The 23,950-nt window shown below is 52.2% G+C and overlaps 1 protein-coding gene across 1 annotated transcript; it reads left to right on the top strand.

Annotated features, from left to right (window-relative positions):
• Positions 1–3,279: 3,279 nt before the first annotated feature.
• Positions 3,280–4,091, top strand: LOC123381677 (the record flags this gene model as incomplete). The annotated part of the gene is given in 2 exon segments (XM_045043356.1): positions 3,280–3,649; positions 3,652–4,091. Coding segments are annotated over 2 exon segments (810 nt in total), but the record flags the coding sequence as incomplete, so codon positions are not given.
• Positions 4,092–23,950: the final 19,859 nt, after the last annotated feature.

Genomic DNA, 23,950 nt, shown 5'->3' with positions numbered 1-23,950 from the left:
GGAATAGTCACAAACGTGAAAATGTGAACTAGGTCGCCATCGAGTGGCCAAGACAGGATACTACACCCATCAGGAAGGGGGGGAAAAAAAAAAACACATGTAGAGAAATGCCCAAAATAGGACCCCATTTCTGGAAGAAATAAGAGACATTCCAGGGAGAATCATTCCAATCTGGGACTATCTTTTCACAGGAGTGTTTGGCGGGTGGAAAGTGTTGTGGAAATAAGCATTTGTTGCTAACGTAACGGGGCGCAGGGAGAGAGCTCGGCAGCCACGCCCCCAGCCTCTCCCCGGGCCTCTTCCTGCCCCTAGCCACGCCCCAGGGCGGATCCAGTCTCAACTACGCCCACAGTACCATGTGACTTCAGATCCGCCCCAGGGCGGATCCGGAGACTGGGCCCAATCGCGTTCCAAAGGGCGGGGAGACTAGTGCCTCTCTGCTCACCGATTGGAGGACGCGGCTAGCCCCTCCCACCGTCGAGACTCCACCAATCCCGAGCCCCAGGCTTGCCTCCTTTTCCGCTCCAGGCAGCCCCGGAAGCGGAAGCGATGATTCGGCCGTGGGCGGCGGCGGCGGTACCTGTCCCGGGATGCTAGTCTTTTCTGGGCGTGGTTTTTTGTGTGTCCACTGCAGGACACTGCGTGTGCTCCCGGCCGGGGCAGAGGCGGGGGGCGGTGCCGGGGCAGGGGGCGGGGCCCAGCACGGGCGGAGGCCGCGGGGACGGGGCTGGGCTTCCGAGGTCTGGACTGGGGGGTCTTCCGACCCTTTGGACCTTGGGGTCCGGGCCGAACCCACGCAAGGTGGGTGGGAGTGGTTGCAACATAAATGCAGCCTGGTTCCCACGGGGTCAGAACAAAGCAGGGCCGCGTGCAAGGGGTCAGCGCCGCGCCTGGAACGCGAGGTGGACCCCGGTCCTGTTTCCTTGGGAACCGCAAAGATGGGAGAAGCGGGAGGTGGTTGTGTCCGGAAGCCCCTTATCCGAGCCTCCGCACCGGTGCTGGACATGGAGCCTGATTCTCGAGTGTCAGATGTTCCAGGCAAGACAGGAATGTTTTCTTCTTCACCGAATGGACAGAGCTTGCAGCGAGTTAGAAAATGGGAATGGCTCAAAAGGGGTTTGTTTTGACACTTGACGCTGCAGGGAGGAAATGCTTCCTGTTAGTTTTGCTGCTGGCTTTACTGCCCCTGTCCTCCGGGCCTGATGAATGTCAGGGCAAGTGCTTACTTCCTGAGCTGATTTTTAGTATCTGTCACGTCCAGTGCACCGAGACTTTCTGCCCAGCAGGGCGCCGGCCTTGGGCTGCAATCCTGGCCCCATAGCCTTAATCAGTTCTCTGGGGATATTACACAATTGGCGGAGCCTTTCAGAGCCTCAGTTTCCACATCTGTAAAATGAGAGGACATAACCGGACCTGCATTTTGGGGAAGTAATGACTGTTATGTAAAGTGTGGATTGTTAACGCGCGCTCATCGTCTTGGTCCTCGTTCTCAATATTAAAGGCTTAGACCACTGACGTGCAGGTGGCAGAATGACAAGTGGTTATGACCGTGGACTTGGGCAAAAACACTCCAGGATCGAATACAGGGTCACATGAGACTAGTGATTTCCACCCTTAAGAACTAGTTTATCCCCAGGAGACACTTGACAATGTGGGGAGATACTGTGGTCGTCACAACTGGGCTACAGGGGGTTGTTAATGGCATTGGGTGGGTGGAGGCCGGTGATGCTGCTCGCCCCACGTGTTTAATAGTGCCGCCTTGAAATGCTCTGCTTATGGTGAGAGACCCCTGGTCTAGCTTACTAAAACACCCCCACCCTACCTTCAACTTTGTAAACGCCTCACTCGCAGAGCCTGTACTCCCACTAGTTAACAAACAGGATTTCTGCGGTTAGACATCTGGACACCGGGGGAGCTGTACAGGCTGCTACATAGATAACCGCTTTCCTCTCGCTTCTGTAATCTTGCTTACGCGCCCAACCATAGTAATCTTGCTTACGCGCCCAACCCTAACCGAAAGGTCCCTAGCCGCTTCGCAGCCCGGGCTCCAAGTTGCATCAGCCAAAAGAAACTTCATTTCCCAAGCTTCCCCGGGACGAAACTACCCACAACCCTAACCATCACCGAGCAGAGAGCCTACCACCAGCCTGTATGCAAATAAGACTCAAAATAGCATAAAAGACCTGTGACCCCGTTTATCGGGGCTCTCCCGCTTTCCAACACTGGGGAGCCCTGGTGCACCAGTAAAGACTCTCTGCCGACGTCGGAGTGCCGTGTGGTTCTTTGCGCCAACTCTCATTCCATAGGGCCTAGGAGCTTGGCTCCTAACATTTGGTGCGTTGGCCGGGAACCCGAGGGAAGGCAAGAGAACCCCGGCCCCGTCGGTGGATGACTCTCCGGCCCGGGCCACTGACGGACTGACTGAAGACAGACTTCTGTGCCTTTGTCTACACACAGGTATTGTGTTCTATGTTTTGTCTCTGAACTGTGAATTCTGAGGCCGGCCGGCCACCTCAGTAGGAGTGTTGAAGGAGGACAGACGTGTCCTGAACCTTCACACCCCAGCCCCGAGGGACGCCTCGGTGGTGTTTGTAGGGGAGAACTGACAAGTTCGTCAGACTCCCCAAATCCGTAGGCAGGCCTCCCCTGCCATCTGAATCTGAATACTGGCCGCGGCTCCTTGGTTGTTGTCTAGTCTGTGTTGTCTGGTCTGTGTCGACATTGTAGTCATCTTTGTGTATGTGTGTGTAAGTGTGCTGGTGTGGACGCGTGGACAGGACAGGACGACACAGCCATGGGACAGACATTGACTACTCCTCTAACTTTGACTCTGACTCATTTCTCGGACGTCCAAGCAAGAGCTCACAATCTTTCCCTTGAGGTTCGGAAAGGTCGATGGCGAACTTATTGTTCATCAGAGTGGCCCACCCTATCCGTAGGGTGGCCCCGGGACGGGACTTTTGACCTCTCTATTATATTACAGGTTAAGACGAAGGTAATGGATCCCAGACCACAAGGTCATCCAGATCAAGTAGCCTATATCCTCACTTGGGAGGATCTCATTCGGAATCCTCCGGCATGGATGAAACCCTTCCTCCCTTCCTGCCCCCTATCTCAATCTACCCTTCTTCCCCTGAAAACCTCAAAAGACCGTGCCTCAACCCAAGCTTCAGACCTGCCCAAACCAGTTCTTCCTGATAAGTCCCAAAAGGACCCTCTTCTCCTAGACGCTTTGTCCTCGCCGCCCCACAACCCCCTCTTACAGCCTCCACCCTATAATCCGCCCCTGGCCCCCGCCTTGACCCCGGTGGCCCCTACTTCCCCTCCTGCCTCCAGTTCCTCCTCCCCCTCCCCAATTTCTTCCCCCGCCTCCGTCTCCGGCGATCAGACGACCCGAACGGCCCTCCCACTTGGCAATCTTCCCTGTTTCCTCTCCGGACTGTCAACCGGACTATCCAGTATTGGCCATTTTCTGCATCTGATCTTTACAACTGGAAAACTCATAACCCTTCCTTTTCCCAAGAACCCCAGGCCCTAACCTCACTGATAGAATCTATCCTCCTCACACACCAGCCCACCTGGGACGACTGCCAGCAGCTCCTACAGGTCCTTTTGACTACAGAGGAAAGGCAACAAGTTCTCCTGGAGGCTTTCCAACCCAGCTCCCCAACGAAATAGATGAGGGGTTTCCCCTCACCCGCCCGGACTGGGACTATGAAACGGCTCCAGGTAGGGAGAGTCTCCGAATCTATCGCCAGGCTCTGTTGGCGGGTCTCAAGGGGGCAGGGAAACGGCCCACCAATTTGGCCAAGGTAAGGACCATAATTCAAGGAAAAGAGGAAAGCCCCGCAGCCTTTATGGAACGGCTTCTAGAGGGGTTTCGGATGTATACTCCATTTAACCCCGAGGCTCCAGAACATAAGGCTACCGTGGCCATGTCGTTCATAGATCAGGCAGCATCTGATATAAAAGGAAAGCTCCAACGGCTAGATGGGATTCAAACCTATGGGTTGCAGGAACTAGTTAGGGAGGCAGAAAAGGTATATAACAAGAGGGAAACTCCAGAAGAAAAGGAGGCTAGGCTAGCAAAAGAGCAGGAAGCACGGGAGGAACGAAGAGATCGAAAGAGAGATAAACATCTAACAAAAATCCTGGCAGCTGTAGTGACAGAAAATAGAACAGGAAAGTCAGGGGAAACGAAGAGGCGGCCCAAAATAGAAAAAGACCAATGTGCCTATTGCAAAGAGCGCGGGCACTGGATCAAAGACTGCCCTAAGCGCCCTAGAGACTCAAAGAAATCTACCCCCGTATTCACCTTGGGCGAAGAGAGCGAGTAGGGATGTCAGGGCTCTGGAGCCCCCCCCGAGCCCCGGCTAACTTTATCTGTAGGGGGGCATCCCACCACCTTCCTGGTGGACACAGGAGCTCAGCACTCGGTCCTAACCAAGGCAAACGGGCCTCTGTCCTCTCGTACCTCTTGGGTTCAAGGAGCGACAGGAAGAAAAATTCACAAATGGACTAACTACCGTACGGTTGATTTAGGGCAAGGGACAGTGACACACTCTTTTCTGGTAGTACCCGAATGCCCATACCCCCTTTTAGGACGAGACCTCCTAACCAAGCTTGGAGTTCAGATCCACTTCTCCAAAGCGGGGGCCCAAGTGCTAAACCGGGATGGCCAGCCTATCCAAGTCTTAACTGTGTCCTTACAAGACGAACACAGACTTTTTGAAACCCCGGTCACCACTAACCTCCTCGAAGCCTGGCTGCAGGACTTTCCCCAGGCCTGGGCAGAAACGGGAGGGCTTGGTCGAGCCAAATGCCAGGCCCCAATCATAATTGACCTAAAGCCCACGGCAATGCCTGTATCTATCAGGCAGTATCCCATGAGCAAGGAGGCTCATATGGGCATTCAGCCACACATTACCAGATTTCTAGAGCTTGGGGTCCTGCGACCTTGCCGCTCACCTTGGAATACCCCTCTCTTACCAGTGAAAAAAACCTGGTACTCGGGACTACAGGCCTGTCCAAGACTTAAGGGAGGTCAACAAAAGGACTATGGATATCCATCCTACGGTCCCCAATCCCTATAACTTGCTCAGCACCCTGAGCCCAGACCGTACCTGGTACACAGTACTGGACCTAAAAGATGCATTCTTTTGCTTACCCTTGGCCCCCCAGAGCCAGGAACTGTTTGCTTTCGAATGGAGGGACCCTAAAAGAGGAATCTCAGGCCAATTAACCTGGACCCGCTTACCCCAAGGGTTTAAAAACTCCCCCACTCTCTTTGATGAGGCTCTTCACAGGGACCTAACTGACTTCCGGACTCAACATCCAGAAGTAACTCTACTCCAATATGTGGATGACCTTCTTCTGGCCGCCCCCACAAAAGAAGCCTGCATACTAGGTACCAGACATCTGCTCCGGGAATTAGGAGAAAAAGGATACCGGGCATCCGCCAAGAAGGCCCAGATTTGCCTAACCAAGGTAACCTACCTGGGGTACATACTGAGTGAGGGGAAAAGATGGCTCACCCCTGGGCGAATAGAAACTGTGGCTCGCATTCCGCCACCCCAGAGCCCCAGAGAGGTACGTGAATTCCTGGGAACTGCTGGGTTCTGTCGCTTATGGATACCTGGGTTCGCTGAGCTAGCCGCCCCCCTCTATGCCCTCACGAAAGAGAGTGCACCCTTCACCTGGCAGGAAAAACATCAGTCAGCCTTTGAGGCCCTAAAAGAGGCCCTCCTTTCCGCCCCGGCTCTCGGGTTGCCAGACACCTCCAAGCCCTTTACCCTCTTCATAGACGAGAAACAAGGAATTGCCAAAGGAGTTCTAACCCAAAAACTAGGGCCCTGGAAGAGACCAGTAGCATACCTGTCCAAAAAGTTGGACCCTGTGGCAGCGGGGTGGCCCCCATGTCTTCGTATCATGGCAGCCACTGCTATGCTGGTCAAGGACTCTGCCAAATTAACCCTTGGACAGCCACTAACTGTTATCACCCCGCATGCTTTAGAGGCCGTAGTGCGGCAGCCACCGGACCGATGGATAACCAACGCACGCCTAACTCACTACCAGGCCCTCCTACTGGACACAGACCGCATCCAATTTGGACCTCCGGTTACCTTGAACCCTGCCACGTTGCTACCGGCACCGGAAGACCAACAGAGCGCACACGATTGCCGGCAAGTACTGGCTGAGACCCATGGGACACGGGAAGATCTTAAAGATCAAGAGCTCCCAGATGCGGATCACTCTTGGTATACGGACGGGAGCAGTTACATCGACTCAGGTACCCGGAGGGCGGGAGCAGCGGTAATAGATGGCCACCACATCATATGGGCACAATCACTACCTCCTGGCACGTCTGCACAAAAGGCTGAGCTGATAGCGCTCACCAAGGCCCTAGAGCTATCCGAAGGGAAAAAGGCTAACATATACACAGATAGCCGATATGCCTTTGCAACGGCTCATACACATGGGAGTATTTATGAAAGAAGGGGCCTACTAACCTCAGAAGGAAAAGAAATTAAAAACAAAGCTGAAATCATTGCATTATTAAAGGCCCTTTTTCTTCCTCGAAGAGTAGCCATAATTCATTGCCCCGGGCATCAGAAAGGACAAGGCCCAATTGCAACAGGAAATAGACAGGCAGACCAAGTAGCCAGGCAAGTCGCTGTGGCAGAAACGTTGACCTTGACCACAAAACTTGAAGAAACCGATCTTACGACCAACAAATATGCTTACACCCCAGATGACCAGGAAGAGGCAAAGGCCATAGGGGCTGTACTGAATCAGGACACTAAAGACTGGGAAAAAGAAGGAAAGATAGTCCTTCCCCAAAAGGAAGCCCTGGCAATGATCCAACAAATGCACGCCTGGACACATTTAAGTAATCAGAAGCTGAAGTTACTGATTGAAAAAACTGACTTCTTAATCCCTAAGGCAGGCACCCTCATAGAACAGGTAACCTCCGCCTGTAAGGTCTGTCAACAGGTAAACGCTGGGGCTACCCGAGTGCCGGAAGGAAAACGGACTCGTGGTAACCGCCCAGGAGTCTATTGGGAAATAGATTTTACTGAAGTAAAGCCTCACTATGCGGGGTATAAGTACCTATTAGTGTTTGTAGACACCTTTTCAGGATGGGTAGAAGCCTACCCCACCCGACAAGAAACGGCACACGTGGTAGCCAAGAAGATTTTAGAAGAAATCTTCCCCAGATTTGGACTTCCCAAGGTAATCGGGTCAGATAACGGGCCGGCCTTCGTTTCCCAGGTAAGTCAGGGGCTCGCCAGGACACTGGGGATTAATTGGAAATTACACTGTGCATATAGGCCCCAGAGCTCAGGACAGGTAAAAAGAATGAATAGAACAATAAAAGAGACCCTTACTAAATTGACCTTAGAGACTGGCTTAAAAGATTGGAGACGCCTCCTATCTCTGGCCTTGTTAAGAGCCAGAAATACACCCAACCGTTTCGGGCTCACCCCATATGAAATCCTTTATGGGGGACCCCCCCCCCTTTGTCAACCTTGCTCAATTCCTTCTCCCCCTCCGATCCTAAGACTGATTTACAAGCCCGACTAAAAGGGCTGCAAGCGGTGCAGGCCCAAATCTGGACACCCCTGGCCGAACTGTATCGGCCAGGACATCCACAAACTAGCCACCCATTTCAGGTAGGAGACTCCGTGTACGTCCGGCGGCACCGCTCTCAAGGATTGGAGCCTCGTTGGAAGGGACCTTACATCGTCCTGCTGACCACGCCCACCGCCATAAAGGTTGACGGGATTGCCGCCTGGATTCACGCATCGCACGCCAAAGCAGCCCCAAAAACCCCTGGACCAGAAACTCCCAAAACCTGGAAGCTCCACCGTTCGGAGAACCCTCTTAAGATAAGACTCTCCCGTGTCTGACTGCTAATCCACCCTGTCCCTGCACGAACCCAAAATGAAACCCCCAGCGGGAATGGTCTTTCTGTGGGTCCTCACAAGCTTGGGGGCGGGAATTGGAGCTAAAATTGTCAAAGAGGGGAACCCACATCAGGTTTACACCTTGACTTGACCTGTTGATCTTACAAGAAGGCGGGTTATGTGCTGCCCTCAAAGAAGAGTGCTGCTTCTATGCTGATCACACAGGGATAATAAGGGATAGCATGGCCAAGCTGAGGGAGAGACTCAAACAAAGGCAAAAGCTGTTCGAATCTCAGCAAGGCTGGTTTGAGGGGTAGTATAACAAATCCCCCTGGTTTACCACTTTAGTCTCCTCCCTCATGGGCCCCTTAATACTCCTACTATTAATACTGATGTTCGGACCCTGCATCCTTAACCACTTGGTACAGTTCATAAGAGAAAGACTCTCTGTCATCCAGGCCTTGGTTCTAACCCAACAGTACCACCAACTAAGACAATTTGATGCAGAAAGGCCAGATACAATTGAATGAAAGGTTTCATTCGATGCCAAAAGAAAATGGGGGAATGAGAGACCCCTGGTCTAGCTTACTAAAACACCCCCACCCTACCTTCAACTTTGTAAACGCCTCACTCGCAGAGCCTGTACTCCCACTAGTTAACAAACAGGATTTCTGCGGTTAGACATCTGGACACCGGGGGAGCTGTACAGGCTGCTACATAGATAACCGCTTTCCTCTCGCTTCTGTAATCTTGCTTACGCGCCCAACCATAGTAATCTTGCTTACGCGCCCAACCCTAACCGAAAGGTCCCTAGCCGCTTCGCAGCCCGGGCTCCAAGTTGCATCAGCCAAAAGAAACTTCATTTCCCAAGCTTCCCCGGGACGAAACTACCCACAACCCTAACCATCACCGAGCAGAGAGCCTACCACCAGCCTGTATGCAAATAAGACTCAAAATAGCATAAAAGACCTGTGACCCCGTTTATCGGGGCTCTCCCGCTTTCCAACACTGGGGAGCCCTGGTGCACCAGTAAAGACTCTCTGCCGACGTCGGAGTGCCGTGTGGTTCTTTGCGCCAACTCTCATTCCATAGGGCCTAGGAGCTTGGCTCCTAACAATGGGAGAAGAGTGCCTGGCATAGAGTAGACATTTACCAGGCGTGTATCGTTATTAACGTTAACGTTATTTTGTGACTGATGAATTTTCATGGAGAGATGTTATTCCCTTGATCTCAACGAAGCAGTTAGACCATTTGTATGTTTGCCTTTTTCACGAAGTAATTTAAACAAAAGCACAAAAGTAATATGTAATTTTAACAGGTACCCGTATTTGCTGCAAATATTTGTACAGAAAAACAGTACACAAAAAATAAAAACAGTACAGCTATCCTCTCTCCCCAGAGGGAGCCGTTTCTAATTTGACATGTAACCTTGTCGTCCATGTTTATATGGGGTTTTGTTTTGTTTTTCAACGTGTGTGTCTGTGCCCTTAGACAATACACGGAAATATTTTGTGCGTGATTTTAAAAGCTGCCATAATGGAGTCCTGCGCACGTTCATTGTCAGCCTTGCGTCTAGAACTTCAACGCGAGTTTTCAGATTTAGTGTGGATTATACATCAAGGTTTCTCAAACTCAGGACCTCCCTGGCCCCCACCCACCAGATGGGGGTAATAGACCTGCTTTTGACACCCACATTGCCTCCAGGCATCGCCAGTGTCGCCCTGCAGGGCAAAAATCGCACTTGGTCGAGCACCAGCTGTATGCGAAGCTGAAATTAGTTCCTTAGACCTGCCTGGTGTATACAGCACTTATTGAACTGTTTTGTTGGTGGCGTTTTAGTCTGTTTTGTTGTTGTTGTTGTTTTTTACTTTTATACACACCGCCTTTCCTTGCTCCTGAATCCTGCGGGCAGCTGCGGGAGCCGTCCAGGAGAGGAACTGCCCAGTGAGGCGACTCCACTTTCGGGGAGCTCCGTGTTTGCAAATTTCAGTTCCTGTGGGACACCTCCATGACTTGTGCAGCTGTGTGAGCGTATTCTCCTTGAGAAAATGGGGCAAAGTATGGCCCCCCAAAATTATACACTGAAAAGTGGGTCTCCTTCCACACCAATCCCCTAACCACTTGGTTGAGCCCCTTGAAAGCCCCCGAAACCTCCAATCGCTTGTATGGATCGTCCCGTCTCTGCCCGTACAAATGTGTGTTCCTTAAGCCCCAGGAGACAATTAGTGTGTACCTTTCAAATTGTGATAAAAACTGCCCGATTGTCCTTGGAGCGGCCTGCAGGGCCTGAGAAGAGCCGTTTTTACCCAGTTTGGCCAATACTTGAAAGCACCATCACTCTCAAGTTCATGGTCACCTGGAAGCGTTGAGTCAGCCATCACCTGTATGGCTGTTCAAATTATTCACCAGGCTTCTTTTTTTTTTTTTTTAATGTTTATTTATTTTAAAAAGTTTTTTTTTAATGTTTATTTTCGAGAGAGAGAGAGAGAGAGAGCATGAACAGGGGAGCAGAGAGACAGGGAGACACAGAATCGGCAGCAAGCTCCAGGCTGTCAGCACAGAGCCCGACGCGGGGCTTGAACCCACGAACTGTGAGATGGTGACCTGAGCCGAAGTCCGATGCCCAACTAGCTGAGCCCCCACGGCGCCCCGGCTTCTTTTTTTTTTTTTTTTTTTAATTTTTTTTTTTCAACGTTTATTTTTATTTTTGGGACAGAGAGAGACAGAGCATGAACGGGGGAGGGGCAGAGAGAGAGGGAGACACAGAATCGGAAACAGGCTCCAGGCTCCGAGCCATCAGCCCAGAGCCTGACGCGGGGCTCGAACTCACGGACCGCGGGATCATGACCTGAGCCGAAGTCGCTGCTTAACCGACTGAGCCACCCAGGCGCCCCAAGCCAATAAGATCTTTAAAGTGTACTCAGACGGGCACCTGGGTGGCTCAGTCGGTTAGTTGTCTGATTCTTGATTTTGGCTTGGGTCATGATCTTATGGTTCGTGAGTTCGAGCTCCACATCGGGCTCTGTGCCGACGGCGTGGCGTCTGCTTGGGATTCTGTCTCCCTCTCTCTGCCCCTCCCCTGCTTACTCTCTGTCTCAAAATAAATAAAAGTAAACGTTAAAAAAATTTACTCAGATAAATTGTGTGTGTGTGTGTGTGTGTGTGTGTGTGTGTGTGTTAACAATACCTAGGAGTAGAATTGCTGGGTCATACGGAAACTCTATGTTTAATCATTTGAGTAACTACCAGACTTTTCCACAGCAGCTATACTGTTTCACACTCCCACGAACAGTGAATGAGGATTCTGAATTCTCCACATCATCGCCGATACTGTTCCTGCTTGTCTTTTTGATTCTAACCATCCTAGTGGCTGTGAAGTGATATCTCGTGGTATTTTTTTAGATTAAAAAAATTTTTTTTTTAAGTGTATTTGTTTTTGAGAGACAGAAAGACCCAGGGGCCCCCAGACATGGAGGGATCTTGAATGCATCTCCCTCAGTGAAAGAAGCCAGCCCAAAAGGCAAGTCCTACATAATTCCAACTCTACAACGTTCTGGAAAAGGCAAAGCTGTGGACAGTACACAGATGGGTGGTTGTGGGGGTTCGTGGGAAGGAGGGGATGCACGAGCAGGGGGAGACAGGGATGGGGGGGGCAGTGAAACTACTCTGACACAAGGACGGACACATGCGATTATACATCTGTCCAGACCCATGGAGTACATACAGCACTAATATCAACCCTAATGCCAACTGTGGACTCTAATTAATAATCTACCAATATTGGCTCATCCCCTGTAACAAACGTTCCAAGGATGCAAGATGTTAATAAATAGAAGAAAGGCCGGGTAGGGCATATGGGAAAACTACTTTCTGCTCAAATTTTCTATAAATCTAAAACCACTTCTAAAAAATTAAAATCTACCCGGGGGTGGGGGCTGGGTGGCTCAGGCAGTTCAGCATTCGATTCTTTTTTTTTTTTTTTCTAATTTTTTTTTTCACCATTTATTTATTTTTGGGACAGAGAGAGACAGAGCATGAACGGGGGAGGGGCAGAGAGAGAGGGAGACACAGAATCGGAAACAGGCTCCAGGCTCCGAGCCATCAGCCCAGAGCCCGACGCGGGGCTCGAACCCACGGACCGCGAGATCGTGACCTGGCTGAAGTCGGACGCTTAACCGACTGCGCCACCCAGGCGCCCCCAGCATTCGATTCTTGATCGTGGCTCAGGTCATGATCCCAGGATGGTGGGATCGAACCCTGCCTCAGGCTCTGCACCGGTAGCGTGCAGCCTGCTTGGGCTTCTCTCTCTCAAAATAAATAAACATTAAAAACATAAAACAAGGGCTGCCTGGGGGGCTCAGTCCGTTAAGCATTGGACTTTGGCTCAGGTCGTGATCTCACCTTCCCCGGTTGGAGCCCTGCCTCTGGCTCCGGGCCGACAGCTCAGAACCTGGGGGCCTGCTTGGGACTCTGTGTCTCCCTCTCTCTCTGCCCCTCCCCTGCTCACGCTCTGTACGTGTCTTTTTCTCAAAAATAAACATTTTTAAAAATTAAAGAAAAAAAAAAAAAGACTCCTCCATGTCTTTCCCGGCGCGATAGTTTCTTGCCCTGTGGTGCCGGATAACGTCCCCTTGTCTGATTGCCCCACGCTCTGCGAATCCATTTCCCTCCAGAAAGACATCTTGATTGTTCCCGGTTTGGGCAATTAGGAATAAAGCTGCCACACGCATCCACGCGCAGGTCCTTGTGTTCCGGAAGCTCCCTGAGCCTATGGTCGGTTCTGTGAGAAGCCGCCCCGGGACTCGAGCGAGTGTGGCTGTGGCCTGTTTGCGACAGCGCCAGGGGTGAGTGCGCGCTCCTGCTGCTGGGTCCCCGACACCTGCTGCTGGGTCCCCGGGTGGGGGCGTTCCAACAGGCGTGTGCGGCTTTAGCTCGCCTCCCCGACCGCACGCGAAAGGGGGCATCCGTCCGCGTGCTTCCTTGCCATCTCTGCACCTTTGGCGAGGAGTCTCTTCGGATCCGTGGCCCGTTTTTAATTGGGCTCTTATTTTATTGTTGAGCTTTAAAGATTCTTTGTGCATTTTCAGGACACGTTCTTTTTTTTCAACATTTTTTTTTTAAAATTTATTTTTGGGACAGAGAGAGACAGAGCATGAACGGGGGAGGGGCAGAGAGAGAGGGAGACACAGAATCTGAAACAGGCTCCAGGCTCTGAGCCATCAGCCCAGAGCCCGACGCGGGGCTCGAACCCACGGACCGCGAGATCGTGACCTGGCTGAAGTCGGACGCTTAACCGACTGCGCCACCCAGGCGCCCCAGGACACGTTCTTTATGAGCGTACAGGTTTCGCAGGCGCGTTCTCCAGTCTTCGGGCCGCCTGGTTCCCCTCCGGGCGGTGTCGGCCACCCAGACCCGAAGGCTTCATTAACGTGAGCGAAGTCAGCGCTCCCTCGCGCGGACCTGGGGGAGCCGCTGGGTGGGGGTGGGGGTGGGGGGCTCGCACCGGGGGGCGCTCCGAAGTGGTCAGGGCCGCTTGTGGTCTGTGTGTGCCAGCAGGAGGGGTCGGCAAGCTGGAGGGGAAACGGAGGCAGCCGAGGGTTTGGGTTTGAGACCCACCGGGGGTGAGCACGGGTGAAGGCCGAGGGCAAGGGCCACCGGCTCGCACGGTGCCGAACCAGAGGGACAGAGCCCGTCCCGGATCTGGGTCTGAGATCAGGGTGTGGCGGGGCCGTGCTCCCTCTGCAGGCGCTAGGGGTCCTCCCGTCCCCCCTGCTGCCGGCTGCGGCTGCCTCAGGCCTTGGCCTTTCTCTCCGTGCGTCCCTTTCTCGTTTTCCCGTCTGTGAGGACCCCAGCCGCTTACTCTCCAGTATGATCTCGTCCTAACTGGTCAAGTGTGCAGAGACCCTGTTTCCAAGTAAGGTCACAGGCTCAGGTACCGGAGGGTTAGGAGTCAAACAGATCTTTTTGGGGGGACACATTTCACACAGTGCAGCAGAAACCCCTGCGGGTGACGCCAGGGTGGCGCAGGGCCCCTGGGAGTTGGGGACAAGGTCGGGCAGTGAGGACATGCCTGGAGGACAGAACACTGGGTCCTCCCTGTCCGGGACTTTGGGACCCTGGATGTTGCAGGTTTGAGGGTGGGAGTCGGGGGGGGGGGGGCAGAGGAGAGCATGTGACAAAGACCAGGGAGGAAGTAGGTGATGGCCGCTGGGTGGGTGGGGGGTACCCGAGGAGAGCAGCACAAACGGGGAGGGCGAGCCTTTGGGGAAGGAGGGGGACAAAGCCTCCTGCTCGTGGAGGGACTGGGCAGCAGCCACCGTCCTCACTGCAAACAGGCCCGAGCGAGACCTGAGATAGGAGAAGGTCTCGGGGAACAGAGGCTGCAGGGCAGGGGCGGCTGTGGGAGGGCGGCTGGGGGGGCCTCCTGGTCTTGCCGGAGTTCTCCCCCTTCTTCCCTTTGTTCTCCCGTCTGGCCACATTTCCACATTCATTGAGGGTTCCTGGGCCCGGTGCCCACGTGTGTGCGGGGCACTGGCCCCCACCCGTAAGCCCAAGCAATCCTCAGACACCAGCTGGGGCCACGGCCTCTTCCTTACGTTCCGTTAATTTACACAGAACTCAGAGAAACTCACTTCCCTATTTATGTATGTATGTACGTATATTTACTTTTGAGAGAGAGAGAGAGAGCACGCATGCAGGGGAGGGGCAGAGAGAGGGGGAGACACAGAATCGGAAGCAGGCTCCAGGCTCCGAGCTGTCAGCACAGAGCCCCATGCAGGACTTGAACCCGCGAACCATGGAATCATGACCTGAGCCAAAGTTGGATGCTTAACCGACTGAGCCCCCCGCCAGGCGCCCTGGGATGAGATTTATTCTACTCTCTGGTCCTTTAGTGCAGTATTGGTACAACTTTAAACTCCATCGTTTTTCCCCATTGCCTTCTCTTTTCTCCTCAAATTAAAAAAAAAAAAAAAAATGAACTCTATCGCTTTGATTCTTTTAAATCCACGCTTAGTATCTGCTGGGGTCTGAAAGTCTGTGTCTCCCCACACCCTTATGTTGAAACTTAACCCCCCGTGTGATGGCGTCAGGAGCTGGCGCCCCCAGGAGTGGGATTACCACTTGAGGAGAGACCCCGGAAGGCTCCCTCCCACCTCCTGCCACAATGTGATGGGCACCGAGGAACTGGGCCCTCACCAGACACCGAATCCACCAGGGCCTTGATCTTGGACTTCCAGCACCCAGAACCATGGGATAGGCCTGTTGGGTACAAGCCCGGAGTCTGTTGTTTATTCTCTTACGGCTGCCAGAAAGGACCGAGACTACCCATTTCTCAGATGGGGAAAATCTACCTGCCAGTTTCCCACCCAGCAGCACCTGAGGCCCCAGGAGGCACAGCCTGGATTCACACGTCCCTGCTGGGCTGTGCCAGCCGCTCCTACCAGCACCACCCCCACCCCCCATCTTGAGTCAAAATCATAGTTTCCCCCTTTGCAGGACTTACTGGCTGAACTGTGACCCCCGGGACCTCAGAAAGCGGCCTTATTTGGAGAAAGGGTCTTTGAGGAGGTGATTAAGGTTAAGGCGAGGCTGTTGGTGTGGGCTGTAATCCAGTCTGGCCAGTGTCCTCGTAAGAAAAAGAGATCAGGGTACGCCGTGGCTCTCGGGCACGCGTGCACAGACGGGGACCACGTGAAGAGACGGCAAGAGGGGTGACTGCAAGCCCCGGGGGAAGCCTCCGGAAAACCAGGCCTGCCCGCACCTTGACCTCAGATTCCCGGCCTCCAGAGCCGTGACGGGACGTGTCGGTTGTTTCAGCTGCTCTGCCCCTGGTATTTTGTTTTGGTGGTGGAAACCGACTAATTGCATCGGCTTATTATGAAAATGTACCGAGCCCTCCCGCGCCCGTGGCCTCGTCACCGCTGCTCCGCCGTGGTGTCTAATCATTACCAAGGCTGTGCCCTGTTTCCAAGGGGGAGTGGCTTTCACATTAAACCTACTTCCCTGGGATGGGGAAGGAGCCGAGGCTGGTGTCCGGCTGATGGCCGCTGATCGGTGTTAGTGGTTCAGGCAGGACTCCAGAAACCACGCTTCCCAGAGGGGCCGTGGGCCGATCAGCCCAGCAGTGAGCCGGCTGTGACCTCGCCAGGTGGCAGCTGCTGATTGGAACCTTGGTGAGCCCCCCCGGTCCCGGTGATGCCGGCTGGTGGGCACCACCTCATCGCATGATGGGGCATGCCGCGTGGTCAAGACAGAGGCCGGCCGGACGAAGGCCCGGGCACCAGCCGGCTGGTGTCTGAGACGGGGAGGGAGTTTTCTGGGGAGGCGGTTCCGGAACCCCATTCGTGAGTTCATTTGCCACCCTGGCCCGGCCAACAGCCGGATCTCTGTGAGCTTGTTTCCAATCTGCAAAATGGAGATGTTGCTGGCCTTCCGGTGGGGCGTGCAGGCTCTGAGAGGATTCGTGTCCATGAGGGAGGGAGCTGTGTGAAATCCGTTCGTGCTAAGCAGGCTTCCCTGGGCTGGACGGTGGCGGGGGGGGGGGGGGGGGGAGCCAGGGAGCAGGCACTTTCTGTGGCTTTATTAATATTTCCCCACTAGTATTTGTTATGGAACATATCGTGTTGTTTTGGGCCAGTGGTTTATTGCATGTTCAATGGTGAGTAGTGGATATTGTTGCATGTCTGGTAGGGCCAGATTGGTTTTTGGTCCAAACCAGAGTTCTTCTCCTACCTTTTTTTTTTATTTTTAAGTTTATTTATTTATTTTGAGAGACAGAGCATGAGCAGGGGAGGAGCAGGGAGAGGGGGAGAGAGAATCCCAAGCAGACTCCATACTGTCAGTGCAGAGCCCGACGTGGGGCTCGAACTCACGAACCGTGAGATCAGTGACCTGAAGAGTCAGACGCTTAACCAACTGAGCCCCCTGCCCCCCGCCAGGTGCCCCAAGTTCTCCCTCTTCATTGAAGTCACAGTGATTAGATTTCGAATAATGTTTTCGCATTTCTGGGGCCCATTTGGGGGGCACCGCTGGTCAATTTCTCCATGTTATTATTTGGGAGAACATCCCTTTGAACTATGACGGACGTTTGCCTCTTGGTCTCCTTGAGCTGCGTTTCGTTTTTGTGTGTGTGTTTTAGAAATGTCAGTGAGGTGGTTTCTGTTGGCTTCCGGAGAGTCAAATCTGGAACCAGGACCCTTCATGATGCCGGAGCAGTCAGTTCAAGTACGGCATCTAATAAATTTGGGACAGGGGAGCCATTTTATCTATCTACCTGTCTATCGATCTATCTATCTATTGCTTGCTTGCAAGTGAGTGAGTGAGTGAGGGGCAGAGAAAGAGGGAGAGAGGGAGAAGCAGGGCTCGAGCTCACCCAAGGCGGGGCTCGAACTCATGAACTGGGAGATCCTGAGCTGAGCTGAACTCAGATGCTTAACCAACGGAGCCACCCCGGTGCCCCTACCATTTTCAATGCGTAAATAGGAACCATCAGTAAACCATGGAAACTCGGTGAGAGGCACTTCCTGTCCCTTCGCACGGGGAGTCGGAAGGTGCTGTGTCCGTGCTCAGCAGTCACGAGGGGTTTCACGTGGGTCCACGTGTCATGCTCATTCCCGGATCAGACACCCTACCTATCGATCATTTTGTCCTTTCAAGGCCAAAAGGTGTAACAGGTGGATTCGGGCTTCCTGGGAAGAGGTCTGAGAAGGGGAGCAGAGACCGAAACCATCTACATATCATCAGAGAGCAGAGCCTTCAACAATTTTCCATCATCCAGACCAGCTTTTGAGGTTCAAGAAAAGCGAGAAAGCCTGTGCCGCCCTGGGCGTGAGTGCCCTGGTGTGTTTCTGTTCCTTTCAAATGAAAGCAGAGATAACTGCGTTCATCCTCACAAACTGCGATACGAAAAATGCGCTGTGCGGTTTCATTTCCTTGAGAATTTGCTCTCAGTGGCAAGGGATGTCAGCGTGTGGGAGTTGGGAACAGCAGGTGCCAGTGATCACCGTGTCCTGGACAGTCCTCCGTCATCTGGGCACCGGATTTTCTCACAGGTAAAAGAGGGGTATTACACGGACGGGTGCAGGTATGATAGGATCATAAGCCTCAGGCTGGTAATCTTTTATGGGCGTGATGCCTTTAAGGGCTTCTTTATTTAAGGGGAATTAATTCCTGGCAGCGCTCTGAGGGATTTATATTGAATCTTCATGGCAGGTACACTGTGGCCTCTGCCAATATCAATTGAGGATTTTGCTCAGAAAGAGGATGGCAGGTGATCCAGTCGAGACAAATGATCGGTGTCCCCAGATGCCACTCTAGTGTGTCAGAGATGAAGTAGATAAAAGATGTTCAAGGATCATTTCATGCCCCTGGTTAATCTGATTGCTAGTGTCAAATTTTAATTTTTTTTAATGTTTATTTATTTATTTAATTTTTTTTTCAACGTTTTTATTTATTTTTGGGACAGAGAGAGACAGAGCATGAATGGGGGAGGGGCAGAGAGAGAGGGAGACACAGAATCGGAAACAGGCTCCAGGCTCCGAGCCATCCGCCCAGAGCCTGACACGGGGCTCGAACTCACGGACCGTGAGATCGTGACCTGGCTGAAGTCAGATGCTTAACCGACTGCGCCACCCAGGCGCCCCACTACTGTCAAATTTTAGAATTATGTCCCCCTTTTGGAGGAAAGAAATCTGTCATGATCCTGTTCTAAGAAATCTCAGCCTAATACATGAGTAGAGGAGGAGGAAGGAAAGAGAAGAGAGTATCTCTCAAAGTACATAGACAAAAGGAATAGGCTGACAGACAGGAACCTGTTGCGATATTTTAGAGGCCCCCTGCTATTGGAACTATTTTAGTCCTTCCAGGCGGGGGCTGCATTACAGCAGGGGGCTGGGCACCATGGGTGTAGTTCCAGGGCTCACAAGGACAGAGAGAGATTCGTTCCCAGGGTGGAGAGTGGTTTCTCTGAGCTGCTTACCAGAGAGGACTTGGGAATTGGAAGGACTCTGGAAAGGCCAGCTGGAAGGACGCAGGTTTGCTGAGTGCTTACATTTGTGACCTTTTTTTTTTTTTTTTTTTTTTAATGACTTCGGCTCTTTGCAATAGCAGAATAGGAGATGCTAGGATAACAGCAGAAACTAGGAGATAACTCATTTTGTTTAGAGTTTTGGAGTTGAAAATTAAGAAATGACCATTCTTAGATGACTCATCTATGGCGCAAGCAAGCTGGTTTGCAGATTAACTAAATCTGCAGTGGACACAGTTTCCCACTGAGGTCCTTTTAACTAAAGAAAAAGATACCAGTTGAGCTCCTTAATAAACATAGATTTGAACGCTACCCGGCTGGCCTCGGTGTCTACGGAAAGGGCAGAATTCCCTTTGATGACAATTTGGAGTTGCTCGTAATAATCGTGAGCAGGTTCTGGGCAAGCCTGGGCTTTGTTCCCATCAGCAGGCTTAGGAGAAGCTACTTTCATTTCTTGGAGATTTCCAGCAAGTGTTCTAACGTTTGCCCAATTTAGGAGTTCGAATAGTTAAATCCATTTCGGGGAGTGTCTGGTGGGCCTGCCTCATCCTGGGTGCAGCCTGGCCCTCACCAACACGCTTGTGGACTAGTTGATACCAGTCTGAGAAACCAGGTTGGTGAGTTTGAAGAACTATTGTTAAATCCTTCACCAGGGGCGCCTGGATGGCGCAGTCGGTTAAGCGTCCGACTTCAGCCAGGTCACGATCTCGCGGTCCGTGGGGCTTAGCGGTCCGTGGGTTCGAGCCCCGCGTCAGGCTCTGGGCTGATGGCTCGGAGCCTGGAGCCTGTTTCTGATTCTGTGTCTCCCTCTCTCTCTGCCCCTCCCCCGTTCATGCTCTGTGTCTCTCTGTCCCAAAAATAAATAAACGTTGAAAAAAAAAATCCTTCACCAAACCTCTGGTGATCTTCAGTCACTTTAGGAAATGCTTTATGGCTTAGAATTTGGCCTTCGTCCAGGGAAGACAAGATTCATGTTTGTTGTTGTTTTTTTTTTTTTTTCTGTTTATTTATTTTTGAGAGAGAGCATGCACAGGCAGGGGAGGGACAAAGAGAGACAAGGAGACACAGAATCCGAAGCAGGCTCCAGGCTCCGAGCTGTCAGCACAGAGCCTGACACGGGGCTGGAACTCGTAAACCACAAGATCATGACCTGAGCTGGAGTCAGCCACTTAACTGACTGAGCCGCCAGGCGCCCCACAATGTTTTCCACTTTCTCTCCCTCTCATGCATTGAATCCACTCTGTGCTGAGGGCACCGTGGTGACCAAGAATCGTCTCATCCATTCTTGTGGACAGAGTCAGCTGGTCCAAGGGAATAAACAGACATCACATACCTTGCCATGTGAGACACCATCTGTTTTTTCTTTTCTTTTTTTTTTTTTTAAAATTTTTTCAACGTTTTTTAATTTATTTTTGGGACAGAGAGAGACAGAGCATGAACGGGGGAGGGGCAGAGAGAGAGGGAGACACAGAATCGGAAACAGCCTCCAGGCTCCGAGCCATCAGCCCAGAGCCTGATGCGGGGCTCAAACTCACGGACGGCGAGATCGTGACCTGGCTGAAGTCGGACGCTTAACCGACTGCGCCACCCAGGCGCCCCTCTTTTCTTTTTTTTAACGTTGATTTATTTCGGGGAGGGGAGGGGCAGAGAGAATTCCAAACAGGCTGCACCCTGTCAGCGCAGAGCCAGACCTGGGGCTCGAACCCACATACCCTGAGCCCATGACCTGAGTTGAAATAGAGTCAGATGTTCAACTGACTGAGCCACCTAGACACCCCGAGACGCTATCTGTTTTAATCATCTCCCTTTGACCCATTGGTGAGTGAGGCACCCCCACCTCAAGGTTACGGGGACAACCAACACGTGACACGCAACACTGAGCAGATGGGACCCCAGGAGGTTTATCAGTCAGATGGCTCACAGCCTGGGGGAGGACACCACAGGGCACGCAGGGCCACTCCGGGGGTTACACTCAGGGACAGAGTGAGGCACAGGGGCTGCGGGAGGCAGGCTTTGCAGGGATGCGGGGCGGTGGTGGTCCTGGTCCTGGGGGAGGACGTGATTGTCTTGTTGGACTGATTTCGAGGCTGGGGGGGGGGGGGTAAGTGACAGCCATGGCCGGCCCCCCGGAGGGGGGCTTTGGAGTCCTTTATCGGTGGGAGCAGAGTTGGGGGTTGGGGGACTTGTGCTCAGGCCATTCAAGGCCCGATTTTACCGCATGAAGGCAGAACATAATATTGAGCCCTAATCTGGGGCCCGACACCACACCATCCTAGGATATAAACATCCACATTGCACTGAGAGAACCACCGACTCATTTTGTTCCTTAAATAACTGCTTTATTAAGCTACAAATCACATATCATGTATCCCACCCACTCAACGTGTAGTTTCTAGCACATTCACACGGTGTGCGTACAACCATCGCCACAATCAATTCCAGAACATTCCGTCACACCAAAAGGAAGCCCTGTTCCCATCAGCCATCACCTTTGCCCCCTTCCCGGCCCCCACGAAACCCCTTCCTGTCCGTGGATGGGCCTGTTCTGGACGTTTCACACACGTGGACTCACAGCCCCTGTGGCCTCTCGTGTCTGGTTTCCTCTCTGAGCGTTGTGTGTTCGGGGCCCGTCGGGGCTCCTGCTCCGGCTGAGGGACGTGTGCGTGCGCGGTGGACACGTTCCTCTGCGGACGTGCGTGTGCGCGGTGGATGCACCTGATGGACGTGCGCGTGCGCGGTGGACACGTTCATCTGTGGACGTGCGCCTGCGTGGAGGGAGACCATGCGTTTGTCCCTCCATTGATCTTCAGCTTGTGGATTACACTGCAGTTAACACAGATGTGCAAGCATCTGTTTGAACACTGGTCCTGTGTTGAACACTGGTCCAGGTCCTGTGGGTATATACCAATGAGTGGAATTCCTGGGTCACATGGTCATTTTATGTTTAACTTTTTTTTTTAATTAAAAAAAAATTTTTTTTTTAACATTTTATTTTATTTTTGAGACAGAGAGAGACAGAGCATGAACGGGGGAGGGGCAGAGAGAGAGAGGGATACACAGAATCTGAAACAGGCTCCAGGCTCTGAGCAGTCAGCACAGAGCCCGACGCGGGGCTTGAACCCACAGACAGTGAGATCGTGACCTGAGCCGAAGTCGGACGCTTAACCGACTGAGCCACCCAGGCGCCCCTGTGTTTAACTTTTTGAGGCACCACCAAACATTTCCAAAGCGGCTGCACTGTTTTTGTTCCCACCAGCCGTGCGCAAGAACCCCCAATTTCTCCACATCCTCACCAATCATTGGTGCCTTTTTGCTTTCTATGTTTTCTAAAACTTTATTTACTTTGAAGGGGGAAGGGACAGAAAAAGAGCGCGCGAGAGAATCCTGAGCAGGCTCCTCACTGATAGTGCAGAGCCTGATGCAGGGCTCCAACTCATGACCCATGAGATCGGGACCGGTGCCCCTTTTTTGTATTCTGATGCTGTCACATCTGGGGCCTCACTGACCCTGGAGGGACGGCCCCACAGAGGCTGCCAATCGCTCGAGACAGGAAACAGCTTGCCCACAGCACACCTTTTATATGCAAATCAGCCAATTCAGAGTCCACCTCCCAGTCCCCTCCTCTATGGGGCTTTCACTCTCAGACCACTGTCCCCCTGCCCTAATCACCCCAGGGCCGGGTACCAAGCAGGAAGGGGTAGCCTCTACACCCCAGAGTAGCTGCACTCAAGCTAGCCTGTCCCGAGCCTGCATCCCTGCCTGCCTATTTCCGCCCAATGGAACCACAATAAACATTTGGCTACATTTCCCCCTTTATCCCTCTCCTCATGGTGTTTGGTGTTTCTTCTCCGAGTGGCCCTGTGTGGCACAGAGTGGCATGCCCTCTCTTCTGGGGCTGTGAGTAACAGATTATCTTTCCATGACGACGTTGTGTGGCGGCAGATGTGAGCAGACGGCGTGGTGATGGTTTCTCAGGGTTCACGGCTATTAAATCTTAGGTAATACAATGTCCTATGTCAATTGTGCCTCAGACAGCCTTTTCAGTGCCCTTCGTCTCCTAACCTGCTGGCCTCATCAGACCTGAACGATAATAAAACCTACATTCCAAAACAGCCAGGACTGATTTTTTTTTTTTTTTTAAATAAGCTCTATGCCCAACATCAGGCCTGAACCCACGATCCTGAGATCACGAGTCGCCAGCTCTAATGACTGAGCCAGCCAGGCGCCCCCAGAAGAGACAGAATTAAACCAAACCCTGCTTAGTCATAAATAATAGATGGAGAATTGATGAAGAGCAGTGGCGTGATTCAGGGTAGTGATTATATCCAGTGGCTGAAGGGTGATGAGTCAGGTGGTGGGCACCCCAAGATATGAGTAGCTGCCCAGTTTGTTCATGAACGTGGGTGCCCAGGCTATAGCACATTGATTATTTGTTCCTTCAACTTCACATAATTTTTTGCTTAAAATTGTTTTTAATTTAATTTTAGAGAGAGCATGAGTGGGGAAGAGGGACAGAGAGAGAGAGAGAGAGAGAATGAGACAGAGAGAGACAGAGAATCCTAAGCAGGCTCCACGCTCGGCGCAGAGCCTGAGTGGGGCTCAATCCCACGACTCTGGGATCATGACCTGAGTCGAAATCAAGAGTCAAGATGCTCAACCGACTGAACTACCCAGGCAGCCCTAGTTAAAATGATTAAACTTAACATTAAAACATTTAGTGCGTTTTTTTCCTCAGTCCAGTGTACTTCACAATACCAATCTAAATATTTTTTAAAGCATGAAATAATACACAGTTTTCAAATATTTATTTTACCACATGATGTGACCATCTCCCATTTTTTTTTAATGTTTATTTATTTTTGGGAGACAGAGAGAGAGACAGAGAGAGGCAGTGTCAGCAGGGGAGGGGCAGAGAGAGAGAGGGAGACACAGAATCTAAGCAGCTCCAGGCTCCGAGCTGTCAGCACAGAGACAGACGGAACTCATGAACCGTGAGATCATGACCTGAGCCAGAGTC

This window comes from Felis catus, chromosome A2 (genome assembly GCF_018350175.1).
Source record: "Felis catus isolate Fca126 chromosome A2, F.catus_Fca126_mat1.0, whole genome shotgun sequence".
NCBI lineage: Eukaryota > Metazoa > Chordata > Mammalia > Carnivora > Felidae > Felis > Felis catus.
The sequence above is the reverse complement of the archived record's forward strand: the minus strand, read 5'-3'. Positions and strand labels throughout refer to the sequence as shown.